At 43.7% G+C, this 21,472-nt stretch overlaps 1 protein-coding gene across 1 annotated transcript in view; it reads right to left on the reverse strand.

Annotated features, from left to right (window-relative positions):
* Positions 1-21,472, reverse strand: part of LOC116355398 (calpain-2 catalytic subunit) — a 42,217-nt gene that overhangs the window by 12,580 nt on the left and 8,165 nt on the right. Inside the window, exons 5-17 of the mRNA XM_031798998.1 lie at positions 18,673-18,791; positions 18,111-18,244; positions 17,242-17,410; positions 17,087-17,170; positions 14,439-14,524; positions 13,298-13,372; positions 8,417-8,577; positions 7,453-7,622; positions 3,549-3,560; positions 3,181-3,273; positions 2,904-3,022; positions 759-795; positions 548-613 (exon numbers count right to left, since the gene is read on the reverse strand). Coding sequence (XP_031654858.1) covers positions 548-613; positions 759-795; positions 2,904-3,022; positions 3,181-3,273; positions 3,549-3,560; positions 7,453-7,622; positions 8,417-8,577; positions 13,298-13,372; positions 14,439-14,524; positions 17,087-17,170; positions 17,242-17,410; positions 18,111-18,244; positions 18,673-18,791 — 1,325 coding nt within the window. The remainder of the gene's footprint in view (positions 1-547; positions 614-758; positions 796-2,903; positions 3,023-3,180; positions 3,274-3,548; positions 3,561-7,452; positions 7,623-8,416; positions 8,578-13,297; positions 13,373-14,438; positions 14,525-17,086; positions 17,171-17,241; positions 17,411-18,110; positions 18,245-18,672; positions 18,792-21,472) is intronic.

Raw genomic sequence — 21,472 nt, forward strand, 5'->3', positions numbered from 1 at the left:
AGCAGTCAACTCAGGTCATTATTGTATGTATAGCATTCAACTCAGGTCATTATTGTATGTAAAGCAGTCAACTCAGGTCATTATTGTATGTAAAGCAGTCAACTCAGGTCATTATTGTAGGTAAAACCAGAGGGAACTCAGGTCATTATTGTAGGTAAACCAGAGGGAACTCAGGTCATTATTGTAGGCAAAACCAGAGGGAACTCAGGTCATTATTGTAGGTAAAACCAGAGGGAACTCAGGTCATTATTGTAGGCAAAACCAGAGGGAACTCAGGTCATTATTGTAGGTAAAACCAGAGGGAACTCAGGTCATTATTGTAGGTAAAACCAGAGGGAACTCAGGTCATTATTGTAGGTAAAACCAGAGGGAACTCAGGTCATTATTGTAGGTAAAACCAGAGGGAACTCAGGTCATTATTGTAGGTAAAACCAGAGGGAACTCAGGTCATTATTGTAGGTAAAACCAGAGGGAACTCAGGTCATTATTGTAGGTAAACCAGAGGGAACTCAGGTCATTATTGTAGGTAAAACCAGAGGGAACTTACACTGCCGGCGATCTGCTTAAACATATGCTTGAAATTGGGATCCACATCTTTCTCTGCCACTTTAATCTGGAGAGAATAGATGTTGATCAATGAGCATATTTTGGATATATTATCTCATAAAAGACAGTCGGGAAAACAGTCGTTCTGAATAGATTAACAATAGACTCTGGAATGAATAAGGGAACAACTAAGGAGTAGGTCAACAGCTTACCTCCTTTACCTCTTCAGCAGGCACCGATCCCATTTCACTGGAATAACACAGTTCATTTCAGTTACACTCTTTATCCCTGGGGTGGCAGGGTAGCCTAGTGATTAGAGTGTTGGACTAGTAACCAGAAGGTTGCAAGTTCAAATCCCCGAGCTGACAAGATACAAATCTGTTGTTCTGCCCCTGAACAGCCAGTTAACCCACTGTTCCTAGGCCGTCATTGAAAATAAGAACTTGTTCTTAAGTGACCTCCCTAGGTGGGGGTATCAACTAGATGATAAACAGTTTGTTGTAATTAAACTTTTAATCCACGAGGTGGAGGTATCAGCTAGATGATAAACAGTTCGTTTCAGTTACACTCTTTATCCACTAGGTGGAGGTAACAGCTAGTAGATACACAGTTTGTTTCAGTTACACTCTTTATCCACTAGGTGGAGGTAACAGCTAGTAGATACACAGTTTGTTTTAGTTACACTCTTTATCCACTAGGTGGGGGTATAAGCTTGTAGATGAACAGTGCTATCAGAATCCATTGCGAGCTGTTCAAAATTGTGATGACCAACATCCTGCACATATTGGCCCTGTCCAGAAACAACCTGTAGGCCCCTCCTCCTAGGCACTTCATTAAAGAACCCCTTATCCCGTTCCCCTAGGCACTTAATGGAAAAGCCCCATAGCCCCTTCCCCTAGGCACTTCACGGACCAAACCCTTAAGGAGTTGTTTCTAGACAGGATCATATTAAGGACTGGGAGTTTTTTCGAGACAAGATCATATTAAAGACTAGGAGTTGTTCCTAGACAGGATCATATTAAGGACTAGGAGTTGTTTCTAGACAGGATCATATTAAGGGCTAGGAGTTGTTTCTAGACAGGATCATATTAAGGACCAGGAGTTGTTTCTTAAGGACTATGAGTTGTTTCTAGACAGGATCATAGTGTCTAGGAGGTTAAGGACTATGAGTTTTTTCTAGACAGGATACTATTAAGGACTAGGAGTTGTTTCTAGACAGGATCATATTAAGGACTTGGAGTTGTTTCTAGACAGGATCATATTAAGGACTAGGAGTTGTTTCTTAAGGACTAGGAGTTGTTTCTAGAAATGATCATATTAAGGACTATGAGTTGTTTCTTAAGGACTAGGAGTTGTTTCTAGACAGGATCATAGTGTCTAGGAGGTTAAGGACTAGGAGTTGTTTCTAGACAGGATCATATTAAGGACTAGGAGTTGTTTCTAGACAGGATCATATTAAGGACTAGGAGTTGTTTCTAGACAGGATCATATTAAGGACTAGGAGTTGTTTCTAGACAGGATCATATTAGGACTAGGAGTTGTTTCTTAGGGACTAGGAGTTGTTTCTAGACAGGATCATATTAGGACTAGGAGTTGTTTCTTAAGGACTAGGAGTTGTTTCTAGACAGGATCATATTAAGGACTAGGAGTTGTTTCTAGACAGGACCATATTAAGGACTAGGACTTGTTTCTTAAGGACTAAGAGTTGTTTCTAGACAGGATCATATTAACGACTAGGAATTGTTTCTAGACAGGATCATAATAGGACTAGGAGTTGTTTGTAGACAGGATCATATTAAGGACTAGGAGTTGTTTCTAGACAGGATCATAATAGGACTAGGAGTTGTTTGTAGACAGGATCATATTAAGGACTAGGAGTTGTTTCTAAAGGACTAGGAGTTGTTTCTAGACAAGATCATAGTGTCTAGGAGGTTAAGGACTAGGAGTTGTTTCTAGACAGGACAATGGTGTGTAGGAGGTTAATGACTAGGAATTGTTTCTAGACAGGATCATATTAAGGACTAGGAGTTGTTTCTAGACAGGAAAATCATGTGTGGGGTTTAATGACTAGGAGTTGTTTCTAGACAGGACCATGGTGTGTAGGAGGTTAATGACTAGGAGTTGTTTCTAGACAGGACCATATTATGGACTAGGAGTTGTTTCTAGACAGGACCATATTAAAGACTAGGAGTTGTTTCTAGACAGGACCATATTAAGGACTAGGAGTTGTTTCTAGACAGGACCATATTAAGGACTAGGAGTTGTTTCTAGACAGGACCATGGTGTGTAGGAGGTTAAGGACTAGGAGTTGTTTCTAGACAGGACCATTGTGTGTAGGAGGTTAGAAGTGAACGTACCTGGTGGCTGCGTGTTTCTCCGAGAACACTCTGAGGATGAAGCTGCCGTTCTTGTGAGGCTGGAAGGTGGAGGGGATGACGACATACTCCCCAGGGGGAAGGCAGAAACGGTCACACACCTACAGAAAAACAAAACAAACTAGAATTAAAGTTCAAATGTAGAATAAGGTTTCAGGATAACAGCCAAGTTCCCTTCAAGCTCCTTCAAATCAAAGCATCCTTTCTTATTAAAAGGTGTAATTCAAATTGTAACCCACTTTACAAGCAGCCGACCTACCTCTCTGGTGTTAATGAAGGTGCTGCTCATGGCCACGTGTTTCTGTCTCAGCAGCACGTCTGGTCCCAGGTGGATGTTAGATTGACCCTTATACTGAGGAAGTGGAGGGAAGGGGAGAGGGAGAGATCGCTACCATTGTCCTCAGACAAACATTCATCATGGGGGCAATTGATGTGAAAATAGATTAATAGAAAACTGATAGGCAGTTTAGATAAAGAGATACACAGATAAATCAACCGTGGTTTACCAACCAGGAGTGATAAAGACAAAGGATATTGTAGGATATCGTATAATGCACAGAGCAGCCGGCCTCATTACAGACTGAATTGGATTCATCTATTTGCATGACTTGATTGATGAACACAAACCTCATCAGGAACCTGTAAGAGAAAAGCAGGAACAAGAGTTGTAAATCAACGTAGATGAATCCTGTTGAATTATATTGACATTATATTACCATTATATTACTCTGTACTGGTACCCCCTGTATATAGCCTCCACATTGACTCTGTTCCGGTACCCCCTGTATGTAGCCTCCACATTGACTCTGTACCGTAACACCCTGTATATAGCCTCCACATTGACTCTGTACCGTAACACCCTGTATATAGCCTCCACTTTGACTCTGTACCGTAACACCCTGTATATAACCTCCACATTGACTCTGTACCTTAACACCCTGTATATAGCCTCCACATTGACTCTGTACCGGTACCCCCTGTATATAGCATCCACATTGACTCTGTACCGGTACCCCCTGTATGTAGCCTCCACATTGACTCTGTACCTTAACACCCTGTATATAGCCTCCACATTGACTCTGTACCGTAACACCCTGTATATAGCCTCCACATTGACTCTGTACCGGTACCCCTGTATATAGCCTCCACATTGACTCTGTACCGGTACCCCCTGTATATAGCCTCCACATTGACTCTGTACCGTAACACCCTGTATATAGCCTCCACATTGACTCTGTACCGTAACACCCTGTATATAGCCTCCACATTGACTCTGTACCGTAACACCCTGCATATAGCCTCCACATTGACTCTGTACCGTAACACCCTGTATATAGCCTCCACATTGACTCTGTACCGTAACACCCTGTATATAGCCTCCACATTGACTCTGTACCGTAACACCCTGTATATAGCCTCCACATTGACTCTGTACCGTAACACCCTGCATATAGTCTCCATATTGACTCTGTACCGGTACCCCCTGCATATAGCCTCCACATGGACTCTGTACCGGTACCCCCTGTATATAGCCTCCACATTGACTCTGTACCGTAACACCCTGTATATAGCCTCCACATTGACTCTGTACCGTAACACCCTGTATATAGCCTCCACATTGACTCTGTACCGTAACACCCTGTATATAGCCTCCACATTGACTCTGTACCGTAACACCCTGTATATAGCCTCCACATTGACTCTGTACCGTAATACCCTGTATATAGCCTCCACATTGACTCTGTACTGGTACCCCTGTATATAGCCTCCACATTGACTCTGTACCGTAATACCCTGTATATAGCCTCCACATTGACTCTGTACCGTAACACCCTGTATATAGCCTCCACATTGACTCTGTACCGTAATACCCTGTATATAGCCTCCACATTGACTCTGTACCGTAATACCCTGTATATAGCCTCCACATTGACTCTGTACCGTAACACCCTGTATATAGCCTCCGCATTGACTCTGTACCGTAACACCCTGTATATAGCCTCCACATTGACTCTGTACTGGTACCCCTGTATATAGCCTCCACATTGACTCTGTACCGTAATACCCTGTATATAGCCTCCACATTGACTCTGTACCGTAATACCCTGTATATAGCCTCCACATTGACTCTGTACCGTAACACCCTGTATATAGCCTCCACATTGACTCTGTACCGTAACACCCTGTATATAGCCTCCACATTGACTCTGTACTGGTACCCCTGTATATAGCCTCCACATTGACTCTGTACCGTAATACCCTGTATATAGCCTCCACATTGACTCTGTACCGTAACACCCTGTATATAGCCTCCACATTGACTCTGTACCGTAACACCCTGTATATAGCCTCCACATTGACTCTGTACTGGTACCCCTGTATATAGCCTCCACATTGACTCTGTACCGTAACACCCTGTATATAGCCTCCACATTGACTCTGTACTGGTACCCCTGTATATAGCCTCCACATTGACTCTGTACCGTAATACCCTGTATATAGCCTCCACATTGACTCTGTACCGTAACACCCTGTATATAGCCTCCACATTGACTCTGTACCGTAACACCCTGTATATAGCCTCCACATTGACTCTGTACCGTAACACCCTGTATATAGCCTCCACATTGACTCTGTACCGTAACACCCTGTATATAGCCTCCACATTGACTCTGTACTGGTACCCCTGTATATAGCCTCCACATTGACTCTGTACCGTAATACCCTGTATATAGCCTCCACATTGACTCTGTACCAGTACCCCCTGTATATAGCCTCCACATTGACTCTGTACCGTAATACCCTGTATATAGCCTCCACATTGACTCTGTACCAGTACCCCCTGTATATAGCCTCCACATTGACTCTGTACTGGTACCCCTGTATATAGCCTCCACATTGACTCTGTACCGTAACACCCTGTATATAGCCTCTACATTGACTCTGTACCAGTACCCCCTGTATAAAGCCTCCACATTGTTATTTTACTGCTGCTGTTGAATTATTTGTTACTTTTATTTTCAATTTTTTACTTAACACTTATTTTTCTTAAAATTGTTGGCTTGTAAGTAAGCATTTCACGTTTTATATTTTTACCTTTATTTAACTAGGCAAGTCAGTTAAGAACAAATCCTTATTTTCAATGACGGCCTGGGAACAGTGGGTTAACTGGCCTAGGAACAGTGGGTTAACTGGCCTAGGAACAGTGGGTAGTGGGTTAACTGGCCTAGGAACAGTGGGTTAACTGGTCTAGGAACAGTGGGTAACTGGCCTAGGAACAGTGGGTTAACTGGCCTAGGAACAGTGGGTTAACTGGTCTAGGAACAGTGGGTTAACTGGTCTAGGAACAGTGGGTTAACTGGTCTAGGAACAGTGGGTTAACTGGTCTAGGAACAGTGGGTTAACTGGTCTAGGAACAGTGGGTTAACTGGCCTAGGAACAGTGGGTTAACTGGTCTAGGAACAGTGGGTTAACTGGCCTAGGAACAGTGGGTTAACTGGCCTAGGAACAGTGGGTTAACTGGCCTAGGAACAGTGGGTTAACTGGTCTAGGAACAGTGGGTTAACTGGCCTAGGAACAGTGGGTTAACTGGTCTAGGAACAGTGGGTTAACTGGCCTAGGAACAGTGGGTTAACTGGCCTAGGAACAGTGGGTTAACTGGCCTAGGAACAGTGGGTTAACTGGTCTAGGAACAGTGGGTTAACTGGCCTAGGAACAGTGGGTTAACTGGCCTAGGAACAGTGGGTTAACTGGCCTAGGAACAGTGGGTAGTGGGTTAACTGGCCTAGGAACAGTGGGTTAACTGGTCTAGGAACAGTGGGTTAACTGGCCTAGGAACAGTGGGTTAACTGGCCTAGGAACAGTGGGTTAACTGGCCTAGGAACAGTGGGTTAACTGGTCTAGGAACAGTGGGTTAACTGGCCTAGGAACAGTGGGTTAACTGGCCTAGGAACAGTGGGTAGTGGGTTAACTGGCCTAGGAACAGTGGGTTAACTGGTCTAGGAACAGTGGGTAACTGGCCTAGGAACAGTGGGTTAACTGGCCTAGGAACAGTGGGTTAACTGGTCTAGGAACAGTGGGTAACTGGCCTAGGAACAGTGGGTTAACTGGCCTAGGAACAGTGGGTTAACTGGCCTAGGAACAGTGGGTTAACTGGCCTAGGAACAGTGGGTTAACTGGCCTAGGAACAGTGGGTTAACTGGTCTAGGAACAGTGGGTTAACTGGTCTAGGAACAGTGGGTTAACTGCCTGTTCAGGGGCAGAATGTCAGATTTTTACTTTGTCAGCTCAGGGGATTCAATCTTGCAACCTTTCGGGTTACTGACCCAACGCTCTAACCACTAGGCTTCCTGCCTCCTCACTGTAAGGTCTACACCTGTTGTATTCGGGCGCATGTGACAAATACAATTGGATTTGGTTTGGATTTGATATTAACAGAACAGAGTACGATGGAGCAGAATAGTTGATTGACGATCTATGCTTCATTGGGAGCGAGGGCCCTAATTAAGAAACATTGGTGTAATATACATACCGCATAGATGGCGAACCCGACGGCACTGAGGTCTTCTCCCATCTGGCGGTTGCGCCGTCCGTCTTTCTGCATCAGGCCCACCAGGAAAGTGCAGCCATCCACACCATCCAGAGGATCATCGTCCACATCCTCCAGACACACCAGGAACTGGGGGTTGGAGCAGAACGTGGCTGGAAGGAAACCACGTGGAGGGAAATCAGTGCCTCGTTTAAGGGCAAAACGAGAGGCCTCTAGGATACATCGAAATTTATCCCAACCAGTGAAAGACTCTCTCATACTCCTGTAAAATGGGGGCTCGAAATAAACATGAACAAAATCTCCAAAAACACTCAAATATACTGAACAAAAAATATAAACACAGAACGACACAGTTTAATAGATTTTAATGAGTTACAGATCTTATGAGGAAATCAGTAATTTTGTATGATTCCACCGGACCAGCTGTGCTGTTCTCCCACCAATATCCAGCAACTTCACACAGCCGTTGAAGAGGAGTGGGATAACATTCCACGTCACAATCAACAGCCAGAGCAACTCTATGCGAAGGAGATGTGCCACGCTGTATGAGGCAAAATGGTGGTCACACCAGATACTGACTAGTTTTTTTTACAAGGTATCTGTGACCAACAGATTCCTATCTGTACTCCCAGTCATGTGAAATCCATAGATTAGGGCCTAACAAATTAATTTTAAATGACTGCTTTCCTTTATAGGAAATGTAACTCAAGTAAAATCGATTAAATTGTTGCATGCTGCGTTGATATTTTTGTTCCAGTATATTTGGGTGTTTTTTGGAGATTTTGTTCATGTTTATTTCGAGCCCCCTGATAATGCAGAACGAGGAAGTCAAGTCAAGTGAAATCGCAAAACAAAATGTCTCTTTCAGAAGCTTTAATAACATGGCTTTTACTGTACAGACGGTCAACAACTTCTCCTTTAAACTATTCAGACTTGTAGGATGTACCTGGATGGTTCCTGCAGCCTCCAGCGGTAGACCCTACCCTCCACGTGCCTTTATACTGGTAGTTGTTCCAGCGGCCCACCTCGTCACTGGCCAGGGTGTCCGGAGTCAGGTTACAGATCTCCAGCTTGGAGAACTGACGTATAAAGTCTGAATAGGACATCCTGGAGATACAGAGAGACAGAGAGACAGAGAGAGAGACAGAGAGACAGAGAGACAGGGGTAGAGAGAGACAGAGAGAGAGAGACAGAGAGACAGGGGTAGAGAGACAGGGGTAGAGAGACAGGGGTAGAGACAGAGAGACAGAGAGAGAGAGAGACAGAGAGACAGAGAGACAGGGGTAGAGAGAGACAGAGAGAGAGAGAGACAGAGACAGAGAGACAGGGGTAGAGAGAGAGAGACAGAGAGAGAGAGACAGAGAGACAGAGAGAGAGACAGAGAGACAGAGAGACAGGGGTAGAGAGACAGAGAGACAGACAGAGAGACAGAGAGAGAGAGACAGAGAGAGAGAGAGAGAGAGATAGAGACAGAGAGAGAGAGAGACAGAGAGACAGGGGTAGAGAGACAGAGAGACAGACAGAGAGACAGAGAGACAGAGAGACAGAGAGACAGAGAGAGAGAGAGACAGAGAGACAGGAGTAGAGAGAGAGAGAGAGAGAGAGAGACAGGGGTAGAGAGAGAGAGACAGAGAGAGACAGAGAGACAGCGAGACAGCGAGACAGAGAGACAGAGTCTGGATGAACCAGATGTAAACACTGTGCAGACCATGGTTTCATTTCAAACAACAGTGAAATAAGTTGGGGATGCCAAGCTAAGAACTGCCTCACAAATGTCTGAGTCGAACATCCTGGAGATGCTGGTGGGAAACACTTCAGCATCAGCAGACACGCTGATGAACGCGTTAGCCGATACGCGTCGGTGTATGTTAATAATGACTTAGCCCGCACAATAGAGGCTTTTTAACTTTCAAACCCACACAAGTGCCTGATTTTAATGCCACTTAGCAACCAATTGTGGTTGTAATTTTTGCTTTTCTACAGATGCCGTATCTTAATTTGATCATCCAGTTGATGCAGGAATCTTCCTGTGAGGCAGGAAATAAAAAACGTGTAGTATTTTCTAAGTTTAAAAAGGCTTCTAAAGTTTTTAATTTCCCGCTTTGAAATGTCCGAGTTGATTTGCCCTAAATAAAATATATCTACCCCACCGTTATTATAATTCACATTTCCTGTTGCCGTAGGATTATTTTCCTGCCGTAGCAGGCTGGCTCAAATTAAGATCCTACATCAGTAGTTATTTTCCTCTGAAACAGCACCTGTGGTTGTCTTGCATGTTTAAGTGTTTTATGTAGCTCAGTTGGTAGAGCGTGGTGCTTGCAACGCCAGGGTTGTGGGTTCAATTCCCACAAGGGGACCAGTGTGGAAACTGTATTCATTCACTTCTGTAAGTCTCTCTGGATTATAATAATAATTACACTATATATAGCCTATCTGTCACGCCTTGGTCATTGTATTTTGTGTTTTCGTTATATATTTGGTCAGGCCAGGGTGTGACAGGGGTTTATGTTATTGTATTTCGTATTGGGGTTTGTAGTATTTGGGATCGCGGCTGATTAGGGGTGTTGTATAGGCTTGGCTGCCTGAGGCGGTTCTCAATCAGCAGTCAGGTGATTCCCGTTGCCTCTGATTGGGAACCGTATTTAGGTAGCCTGAGTTTCGCTTTGTCTTTCGTGGGTGATTGTTCCTGTCTCTGTGTAGTATCACCAGATAGGCTGTAATAAGTTTCACGTTCCGTTTGTTGTTTTGTATTTATTATAGTTCATGTATCGTCACTTTCCTTCATTAAAGACATGATTAACCACCACGCTGCATTTCGGTCCGACTCTCTTTCGACAAACGAAGAATGCCGTTACACTATCCAATCAAATTACACTATACACATCTATGTACACATCAATTACACTATACATATATAATATTATATAGACACACATCAATTACACTATATATAGCCTATCTATATACCAATCAAATGACACTATACACATGTATTTAGTACTTATTTTCCACCATAATTTGCAAATAAATTCATTAAAAATCCTACAATGTGATTATCTAGATTTTTTTTCTCATTTTGTCTGTCATAGTTGAAGTGTACCTATGATGAAAATTACAGGCCTCTCTCATATTTTTAAGTGGGAGAACTTGCACAATTGGTGGCTGACTAAATACTTTTTTGCCCCACTGTATATACACATCAATTACACTATACATATATACACATCAATTACACTATACATATATACACATCAATTAAACTATATGTAGCCTATATATATACATATCAAATTACACTATACACATCAATTACACTATCCATATATTATATTATCTCTACACACATCAATTACACTATACATACAGTATCTATCTACACATCAATTAGACAATACCTAGCCTATCTCTATACACATCAATTACACTATACATATATATATATATAATATTATATATACACACACCAATTACACTATAGCAAACACAGTCATATGAAACAAATACCAACTCCAGCAACTTTAAGGAGTTTTGGAGATCATTCCACAGGAAATGCGTAAAACAAGTGCACTACTACCCTATAGACCCTGGTCTAAAGTAGTGCACTACTACCCTATAGACCCTGGTCTAAAGTAGTGCACTACTATCCTATAGACCCTGGTCTAAAGTTGTGCACTACAATCCTATAGACGCTGATCTAAAGTAGTGTACTACTTAGTATACATTTTAGTTAAAAAATGATCTAAGTGTACTATTTATACAATTATTTAGGTCACAGAGGTCACCACCTTTGTGAAGGGGCAGTATATGGGCTGCCTTCCAGACCCTGACGATGATTCCAGAAACCATTGTAATGTAAAACATTTGTGTTAAAGATTCTGCAATCACAAGAGCAGAAAGATTCTGGAATCACAAGAGCAGAAAGATTCTGGAATCACAAGAGCAGAAAGATTCTGGAATCACAAGAGCAGAAAGATTCTGCAATCACAAGAGCAGAAAGATTCTGCAATCACAAGAGCAGAAAGATTCTGGAATCACAAGACCAGAAAGATTCTGCAATCACAAGAGCAGAAAGATTCTGCTATCACAAGAGCAGAAAGATTCTGCTATCACAAGAGCAGAAAGATTCTGCAATCACAAGAGCAGAAAGATTCTGCAATCACAAGAGCAGAAAGATTCTGCAATCACAAGAGCAGAAAGATTCTGCAATCACAAGAGCAGAAAGATTCTGCAATCACAAGAGCAGAAAGATTCTGCAATCACAAGAGCAGAAAGATTCTGCAATCACAAGAGCAGAAAGATTCTGCAATCACAAGAGTAGAAAGATTCTGCAGTCACAAGAGCAAAAAGATTCTGCAATCACAAGAGCAGAAAGCTGCAGCAAGAAGGGATCAAGCAAATCAGCCCCGGTGTCACCTTCTGACCTTAGTTCTTCAACGTTACACCCGGTGTATTCTTTTAGAACATAACAAGTAGAATGTTGTTGAAATGAAAACAAAGATTCACTAGAAGTTGAACTTCCATCGAAACAACTAAGAGTCTAGGAGAGGGACAGGCACTCGGTTTATTAAACCACCATTTCATTTAAACAAAAAGCCTTCCGAGATCAAACGTTGATCAAGAGCATCACTTATCTTACATATCTCAGTAATCATGCCAGAGTCTGACATAACTTTCTTATTCAGGGAAGGAGAGGACTTTCTACGCTTCAGTGCATTAAATGTTGTACAAAATTTAGACGGATCACCAGCAGAGTCTGAGATAGAACATAGAAAGTAACTAGATTTTATTTTCTTGATCGAGGATGAACATGTACTTCTCAATTGCCTGAAAAGCTGCCAATCAGCTAAAGAGTCAGTATCTCTAGTCTTGGCCTGATTTCTCATCGTAAAAAGATCTGAAAGTTCTATAGAGAACCAAGGATTTGTTCTCTTTTTTACTCAAAGGCTTTTAAAGGGTGCATGTTTGTCTGCCAGAGAGATACAAATAGATGAGAACAATTCTGAATGGATCCTGCTACTTCTTTTTCTTCAAATATCTCAGTAATATTGACAGGCAATGGAGGGAACCCCACACAGGAAAGTTAATCATACAGAACTGGGAGGGAACACAGGAGAGTTAATAGAACAGAACTGGGAGGGAACACAGGAGAGTTAATAGAACAGTACTGGGAGGGAACACAGGAGAGTTAATAGAACAGAACTGGGAGGGAACACAGGAGAGTTAATAGAACAGAACTGGGAGGGAACACAGGAGAGTTAATAGAACAGAACTGGGAGGGAACACAGGAGAGTTAATAGAACAGAACTGGGAGGGAACACAGGAGAGTTAATAGAACAGAACTGGGAGGGAACACAGGAGAGTTAATAGAACAGAACTGGGAGGGAACACAGGAGAGTTAATAGAACAGAACTGGGAGGGAACACAGGAGAGTTAATAGCACAGAACTGGGAGGGAACACAGGAGAGTTAATAGAACAGAACTGGGAGGGAACACAGGAGAGTTAATAGAACAGAACTGGGAGGGAACACAGGAGAGTTAATAGAACAGAACTGGGAGGGAACACAGGAGAGTTAACCTCTTGGTGTTAGGGTGCAGTATTTTCATTTTTGGAAAAAACGGGAACGTTATTTTTCCAAAAATGAAAATACTGCCCCCTAGTCACAAAATTAATGACACAGTGCCATCACTTATGAGAAGGACAACTCTTAATGGCACAGTGCCATCACTTATGAGAAGGACAACTCTTAATGACACAGTGCCATCACTTATGAGAAGGACAACTCTTAATGGCACAGTGCCCATCCCCAAGGGGTAGTGGCCGACTTACCAGAACTCCCCATCCTCAGCAACATGATCCAGCTTCAGCTTCTCGTCGGGACGGACATATTTCCATTCACCAGAACTGATCAAAGGGATCCAGTAGTCAGTGTAAATATTGGGGGGGTTACAGGTGATCATGGTAATAGTGGGGGGGGGGGTTACAGGTGATCATGGTAATAGTGTGGGGGGGGGGGTTACAGGTGATCATGGTAATAGTGGGGGGGGGGGGGGTTACAGGTGATCATGGTAATAGTGTGGGGGGGGGGTTACAGGTGATCATGGTAATAGTTGGGGGGGGGGTTACAGGTGATCATGGTAATAGTGGAGGGGGGGTTACAGGTGATCATGGTAATAGTCGGGGGGGGGATTACAGGTGATCATGGGAATAGTGGGGCGAGGTTTTACAGGTGATCATGGTAATAGTGGGGGGGGGGAGTTACAGGTGATCATGGTAATAGTGGGGGGAAGTTTTACAGGTGATCATGGTAATAGTGGGGGGGGGGGGGTTACAGGTGATCATGGTAATAGTGGAGGGAGGTTTTACAGGTGATCATGGTAATAGTGGAGGGAGGTTTTACAGGTGATCATGGTAATAGTGGAGGGAGGTTTTACAGGTGATCATGGTAATAGTGGAGGGAGGTTTTACAGGTGATCATGGTCTGTGCAGTAAGCAGAGATATTCTACACTACCAAGCAAAACGGCAGTAACTGCTCATAGCGTGGAACTGCAAAAAATTGTTTTCATTAACCTTAGTTTCACAGTAACCTTATCCAGTTACTGCTAACATGACCTCCATTTTCTCCTAAACACAATACAATAGAGGCAAGATACTTGTCCACGTGATTAAACGTGTATTTAATGTAGCAAAAATGACTCATTTTGGACCAATTTAGCCATTACTGCCTTTGTGCTTGTTAGGGCAGTTTTCCACTCTCAATATTGTTTGGTGTAGGTCTTCCTTGTGGACACAGTGGGCATATCGTAGCCTGGTACCAGACCTCTTTGTGCTGTCTTGCCAACTCCTTTGGTGACAATGAGCATTGAAGTTGACAAGACAGCGCAAACAGATCTGGGACCAGGCTGTAGAGCTTGTTGGTCTTGTAGTCTATTTCAGTGTGCTGCTTGGAAGTCATGATCATTCCCTCACCCATCACTCCAGGGCCCAGTCCACTCCACCTGTCCCCAGGGGTTCCTGATGCGAATCAGCTGGACCGGGTCTCCATGGAGATGGACCTGGATGTATTGAAAGGGTAGGACAGTCAAGGGAAGACATAAAAGGTAGAAGTGCCATTCAGAAAGACAGATGAACATGAGGTTAGAGCCCATCAGAAAGACAGATGAACCTGGGGATAGAGCCCATCAGAAAGACAGATGAACCTGGGGTTAGAGCCCATCAGAAAGACAGATGAACCTGGGGTTAGTTCCCATCAGAAAGACAGGTGAACCTGGGGTTAGAGCCCATCAGAAAGACAGATGAACCTGGGGTTAGAGCCCATCAGAAAGACAGATGAACCTGGGGTTAGAGCCCATCAGAAAGACAGATGAACCTGAGGTTAGGGCCCATCAGAAAGACAGATGAACCTGGGGTTAGAGCCCATCAGAAAGACAGATGAACCTGGGGTTAGAGCCCATCAGAAAGACAGATGAACCTGGGGTTAGAGCCCATCAGAAAGACAGATGAACCTGGGGTTAGTGCCCATCAGAAAGACAGATGAACCTGGGTTTAGTGCCCATCAGAAAAGCAGATGAACCTGGGGTTAGAGCCCATCAGAAAGATAGATGAACCTGGGGTTAGAGCCCATCAGAAAGACAGATGAACCTGGGGTTAGAGCCCATCAGAAAGACAGATGAACCTGGGGTTAGAGCCCATCAGAAAGACAGATGAACCTGGGGTTAGAGCCCATCAGAAAGACAGGTGAACCTGGGGTTAGAGCCCATCAGAAAGACAGATGAACCTGGGGTTACTTCCCATCAGAAAGACAGGTGAACCTGGGGTTAGAGCCCATCAGAAAGACAGATGAACCTGGGGTTAGAGCCCATCAGAAAGACAGATGAACCTGGGGTTAGAGCCCATCAGAAAGGTTAGAGCCCATCAGAGAGACAGATGAACCTGGGGTTAGTGCCCATCAGAAAGACAGATGAACCTGGGTTTAGTGCCCATCAGAAAAGCAGATGAACCTGGGGTTAGAGCCCATCAGAAAGATAGATGAACCTGGGGTTAGAGCCCATCAGAAAGACAGATGAACCTGGGGTTAGAGCCCATCAGAAGGACAGATGAACCTGGGGTTAGAGCCCATCAGAAAGACAGATGAACCTGGGGTTAGAGCCCATCAGAAAGACAGGTGAACCTGGGGTTAGAGCCCATCAGAAAGACAGATGAACCTGGGGTTACTTCCCATCAGAAAGACAGGTGAACCTGGGGTTAGAGCCCATCAGAAAGACAGATGAACCTGGGGTTAGAGCCCATCAGAAAGACAGATGAACCTGGGGTTAGAGCCCATCAGAAAGGTTAGAGCCCATCAGAGAGACAGATGAACCTGGGGTTAGTGCCCATCAGAAAGACAGATGAACCTGGGTTTAGTGCCCATCAGAAAAGCAGATGAACCTGGGGTTAGAGCCCATCAGAAAGATAGATGAACCTGGGGTTAGAGCCCATCAGAAAGACAGATGAACCTGGGGTTAGAGCCCATCAGAAAGACAGGTGAACCTGGGGTTAGAGCCCATCAGAAAGACAGATGAACCTGGGGTTACTTCCCATCAGAAAGACAGGTGAACCTGGGGTTAGAGCCCATCAGAAAGACAGATGAACCTGGGGTTAGAGCCAATCAGAAAGACAGATGAACCTGGGGTTAGAGCCCATCAGAAAGGTTAGAGCCCATCAGAGAGACAGATGAACCCGGGGTTAGTGCCAATCAGAAAGACAGGTGAACCTGGGGTTAGAGCCCATCAGAAAGACAGATGAACCTGGGCTTAGAGCCCATCAGAAAGACAGATGAACCTGGAGTTAGTGCCCATCAGAAAGACAGATGAACCTGGGGTTAGAACCCAAAAGAAAGACAGATGAACCTGTGGTTAGTGTCCATTAGAAAGACAGATGAACCTGGGGTTAGTGCCCATCATAAATGCAGATTAACCTGGGGTTAGTGCCCATCAGAAAAGCAGATGAACCTGGGGTTAGAGCCCAAAAGAAAGACAGATGAACCTGGGGTTAGTGTCCATTAGAAAGACAGATGAACCTGGGGTTAGTGCCCATCATAAAAGCAGATGAACCTGGGGTTAGTGCCCATCAGAAAAGCAGATGAACCTGGGGTTAGAGCCCATCAGAAAAGCAGATGAACCTGGGGTTAGAGCCCATCAGAAAGACAGATGAACCTGGGGTTAGAGCCCATCAGAAAGACAGATGAACCTGGGTTTAGAGCCATCAGAAAGACAGATGAACCTGGGGTTAGAGCCCATCAGAAAAGCAGATGAACCTGGGGTTAGAGCCCATCAGAAAAGCAGATGAACCTGGGGTTAGAGCCCATCAGAAAGACAGATGAACCTGGGGTTAGAGCCCATCAGAAAGACAGATGAACCTGGGTTTAGAGCCATCAGAAAGACAGATGAACCTGGGGTTAGAGCCCATCAGAAAGACAGATGAACCTGGGGTTAGAGCCCATCAGAAAGACAGATGAACCTGGGGTTAGAGCCCATCAGAAAGACAGATGAACCTGGGGTAGAGCCCATCAGAAAGACAGATGAACCTGGGGTAAATGGTGCTGGTACAGTGTGGACACTGATATGTAGGTACTTTACCACTTCAGCACCGGTGACAGAGTATGCGTGTCCCTTCACCAGTTTAAGAGCTGTCACTGCCTCTGTCTCATAGGAATTGGTGATCTAAAAAATAAACAATTGTGATGTTAGTATCTAAATCAATCAATCAATTTAAATATCTAAGTCCAACCTACATCAATGGAACAGCCCAGTAGAGAGCCCAGGCCCAGAGCCTTCTCCATGATCTTGAAGAGGTGAGGAGGAGCTTTGTCCAACTGGTATATCTCTGCTATCCCTCCTGTGAAGTCCTCAAACCCCTCGATGGTGGAGCCACCTGACAGAGACTCATAGCATCCATTCACCCTGAGACAGAGACAGAGAGACAATATATTCAGACTCATAGCATCCATTCACCCTGAGACAGAGAATATATTCAGTGACACAGTGAGGTCCAACAAGTATTGGGACAGTGACAAGTTTGTTATTGTTTTGGCTCTGTACTCCAGCACTTTGGATTGGAAATTATATAACGACTATGAGGTTAAAGTACAGACTGTCAGCTTTAATTTGAAGGTATTTTCATCCATATCAGGTTTACAGTTTAGAAATTACAGCACTTTTTGATATTTGTGTCTCATCATTATCACAATTTATTTAAGTAGGCAAGTCAATTAAGAAATTCTGGTGCCCATCAGATTCTTATGTTCTTGCTTTCAAATTCTTATTTTCAATGACGGCCTAGGAACAGTGGGTTAACTGCCTTGTTCAGGGGGCAGAACGACAGATTTTTACCTTGTCAGCTCGGGGATTTGATCTTGTAACCTTTTGGATACTAGTCCAACGCACTAACCACTAGGCTACCTGCCGTCCTTACACTCTAACCACTAGGCTACCTGCCACCCCTGGTGCTGTATCTTAGCATAAACCATGTATGTATTATGGTGCTGTATCTTAGCATAAGCCATGTATGTATTATGGTGCTGTATCTTACCATAAGCCATGTATGTATTATGGTACTGTGTCTTAGCATAAACCATGTATGTATTATGGTACTGTATCTTACTTGGCGTAGGCCTTCTCCAGCAGGGCGCTCCAGAACTCCGAGCCCTCGGCTGAGTGAACAAACAGCAGCTTTCCATCTCTGGTGGGCAGCCGGTCGTCAATCACCACGTCCACCCACTCACCAAACTGCCAGAACTGAAGAGGACCACAACAGACAACATTCCATAGAATGTCTCAACATGTCATAAAGAGAGTGAATCACATGGCAGAACATGGAGAATCATACTGGACACAACAACCGTCTCTACACCTAGAAACGATCTAACTTCCACAGGTGTAAAGTAGACGTAAAACAAGTCCCCTATGACAGAAATAAAAGGGAAAATTCACTAAGGATCTTGGAAAAACATGTGTACTTGTCTTTCTCACACTAGCAATGACCTGACATACTGTATATGACTGTTTTATCTACTTTAGTTGAATTCAAGTTGCCCCTGGATAAGAGTGTTTGCTCAATGAACAATATGTAAATGTCAATGAATGGAGAGTGTTGAGGATTGGGAAAAACTAGATGTTAAAACCCTTGACCCCTAACCCCTGACCCCTAACCTTTGACCCCTGACCTGGAAGTGAAAGATGCCAGCGTAGCGGTTAGTGAAGCTCTGTTCAGGAGGAACGACCCTGGCCAGCACTCTCTGGTCCAGGGTCAGTGATGCAATAGCAGCCAGCAGCCAACAGTCCCCTGTAATACACACACACACACACACACACACACACACACACACACACACACACACATATATATATTATATATACATAAATATAAATATATATATATTATACGTGTGCCAGTCTTGTAGTACTGTATGCAATATTCAGAGACACACTCGTCTGGTTCTGCCAGATTACCGCATACAACAAACATCCTGTTTTGTCACAGTTACAAACCTGTAACAGTGGAAACATCTCAGCGATATTGACAAGACAGGGAGGGAACCCCACACAGGAGAGTAAATACAACCGTTGGTGTTATTTTCATAAAGTATGTGTTTGAAGTTTTAACACTCTGAGTTCACAACTCGAAACTGACGCCACTTTGTAACGCAGGTCTCATATTCAAAATAATTGTATTCATTATTATTATGAATTTTGTTTTCTTCACCACACAATCATTGATCCAAAATATACTTTTACTGTGAAATATCACGAGAAAATTGATTTTAGTCATCAAAACACTACATAATGATATCTTCTCAATTGAGTTGTTTTAACAACCCGTTTAAACCAATAGCAGAAAATATAAGAAACAGCTTTATAAATTGTAATTTGAATGTAATACGCTACAGTACTGTTACCCTGTTTTCATATCAGGCAAATGTAAATAGGTTGCTAATAGTTTTATACAGCTCTTTGAATGCGGTCTTAGTGCCAACATCGGTTTGTGGTGGTAAATAGACAGATACGAAATATAACGATGAAAACTCTCTTGGTAAATAGTGTGGTCTACAGCTTATCATGAGATACACTACCTCAGGCGAGAAAAACCTCCAGACTTCCTTAATTTTAGATTTGGTGCACCAGCTGTTATTGACCAATAGACACAGACCGTCAGCCTTCGTCTTACGGAAGGCAGCTGTTCTGTCTTGCTGATGCAGCGTAAACCCAGCCAGATTTATGTTATCCGTGTTGTCGTTCAGCCACGACTCGGTGAAACATAAGATGTTACAGGTTTTAATGTCCCGTTGGTAGGATAGTCTTGAACGGAACTCATGCAGTTTATTCTCAAATGATTGCACATTGGCCAAAAGGACGGATGGTAGAGGCGAGTTCCCCACTCTCCGACGAATTCTCACGAGGCACCCTGACCTGCGTCCTCTGTAACGTCGTCTTCTCTTCATGCGAATGATGGGTATTTGGGCCTGGTCGGTTATCTCGAGTAAATCCTTCACGTCCGACTCGTTAAAGAAAAAATCGTTGTCCAGTCTGAGGTGAGTAATCGCTGCTCTGCTCTGATATCCAGAAGCTATTTTCGGTCATAAGAGACGTTGGCAGAATCACTATGTACAAACAACGCCCCCCAAAAAATAAACACAGAATAGCACAATTCAGCACGAGCCCATAAAATGGTAGCCATCTCCTCCAGCACCATTCAAATGAGAAGGTTATCATATCATAGGTAACGGGAGCATCTCCTCCAGCACCATTCAAATGAGAAGGTTATCATATCATAGGTAACGGGAGCATCTCCTCCAGCACCATTCAAATGAGAAGGTTATCATATCATAGGTAACGGGAGCATCTCCTCCAGCACCATTCAAATGAGAAGGTTATCATATCATAGGTAACGGGAGCATCTCCTCCAGCACCATTCAAATGAGAAGGTTATCATATCATAGGTAACGGGAGCATCTCCTCCAGCACCATTCAAATGAGAAGGTATATCATAGGTAACGGGAGCATCTCCTCCAGCACCATTCAAATGAGAAGGTTATCATATCATAGGTAACGGGAGCATCTCCTCCAGCACCATTCAAATGAGAAGGTTATCATATCATATGTAACGGGAGCATCTCCTCCAGCACCATTCAAATGAGAAGGTTATCATATCATAGGTAACGGGAGCATCTCCTCCAGCACCATTCAAATGAGAAGGTTATCATATCATAGGTAACGGGAGCATCTCCTCCAGCACCATTCAAATGAGAAGGTTATCATATCATAGGTAACGGGAGCATCTCCTCCAGCACCATTCAAATGAGAAGGTTATCATATCATAGGTAACGGGAGCATCTCCTCCAGCACCATTCAAATTAGAAGGTTATCATATCATAGGTAACGGGAGCACCTCTTCCAGCACCATTCAAATGAGAAGGTTATCATATCATAGGTAACGGGAGCATCTCCTCCAGCACCATTCAAATGAGAAGGTATATCATATCATAGGTAACGGGAGCATCTCCTCCAGCACCATTCAAATTAGAAGGTTATCATATCATAGGTAACGGGAGCATCTCCTCCAGCACCATTCAAATGAGAAGGTTATCATATCATAGGTAACGGGAGCATCTCCTCCAGCACCATTCAAATGAGAAGGTTATCATATCATAGGTAACGGGAGCATCTCCTCCAGCACCATTCAAATGAGAAGGTTATCATATCATAGGTAACGGGAGCATCTCCTCCAGCACCATTCAAATGAGAAGGTTATCATATCATAGGTAACGGGAGCATCTCCTCCAGCACCATTCAAATGAGAAGGTTATCATATCATAGGTAACGGGAGCATCTCCTCCAGCACCATTCAAATGAGAAGGTTATCATATCATAGGTAACGGGAGCATCTCCTCCAGCACCATTCAAATGAGAAGGTTATCATATCATAGGTAACGGGAGCATCTCCTCCAGCACCATTCAAATGAGAAG

Source organism: Oncorhynchus kisutch, linkage group LG20, assembly GCF_002021735.2.
Source record: "Oncorhynchus kisutch isolate 150728-3 linkage group LG20, Okis_V2, whole genome shotgun sequence".
Lineage (NCBI taxonomy): Eukaryota > Metazoa > Chordata > Actinopteri > Salmoniformes > Salmonidae > Oncorhynchus > Oncorhynchus kisutch.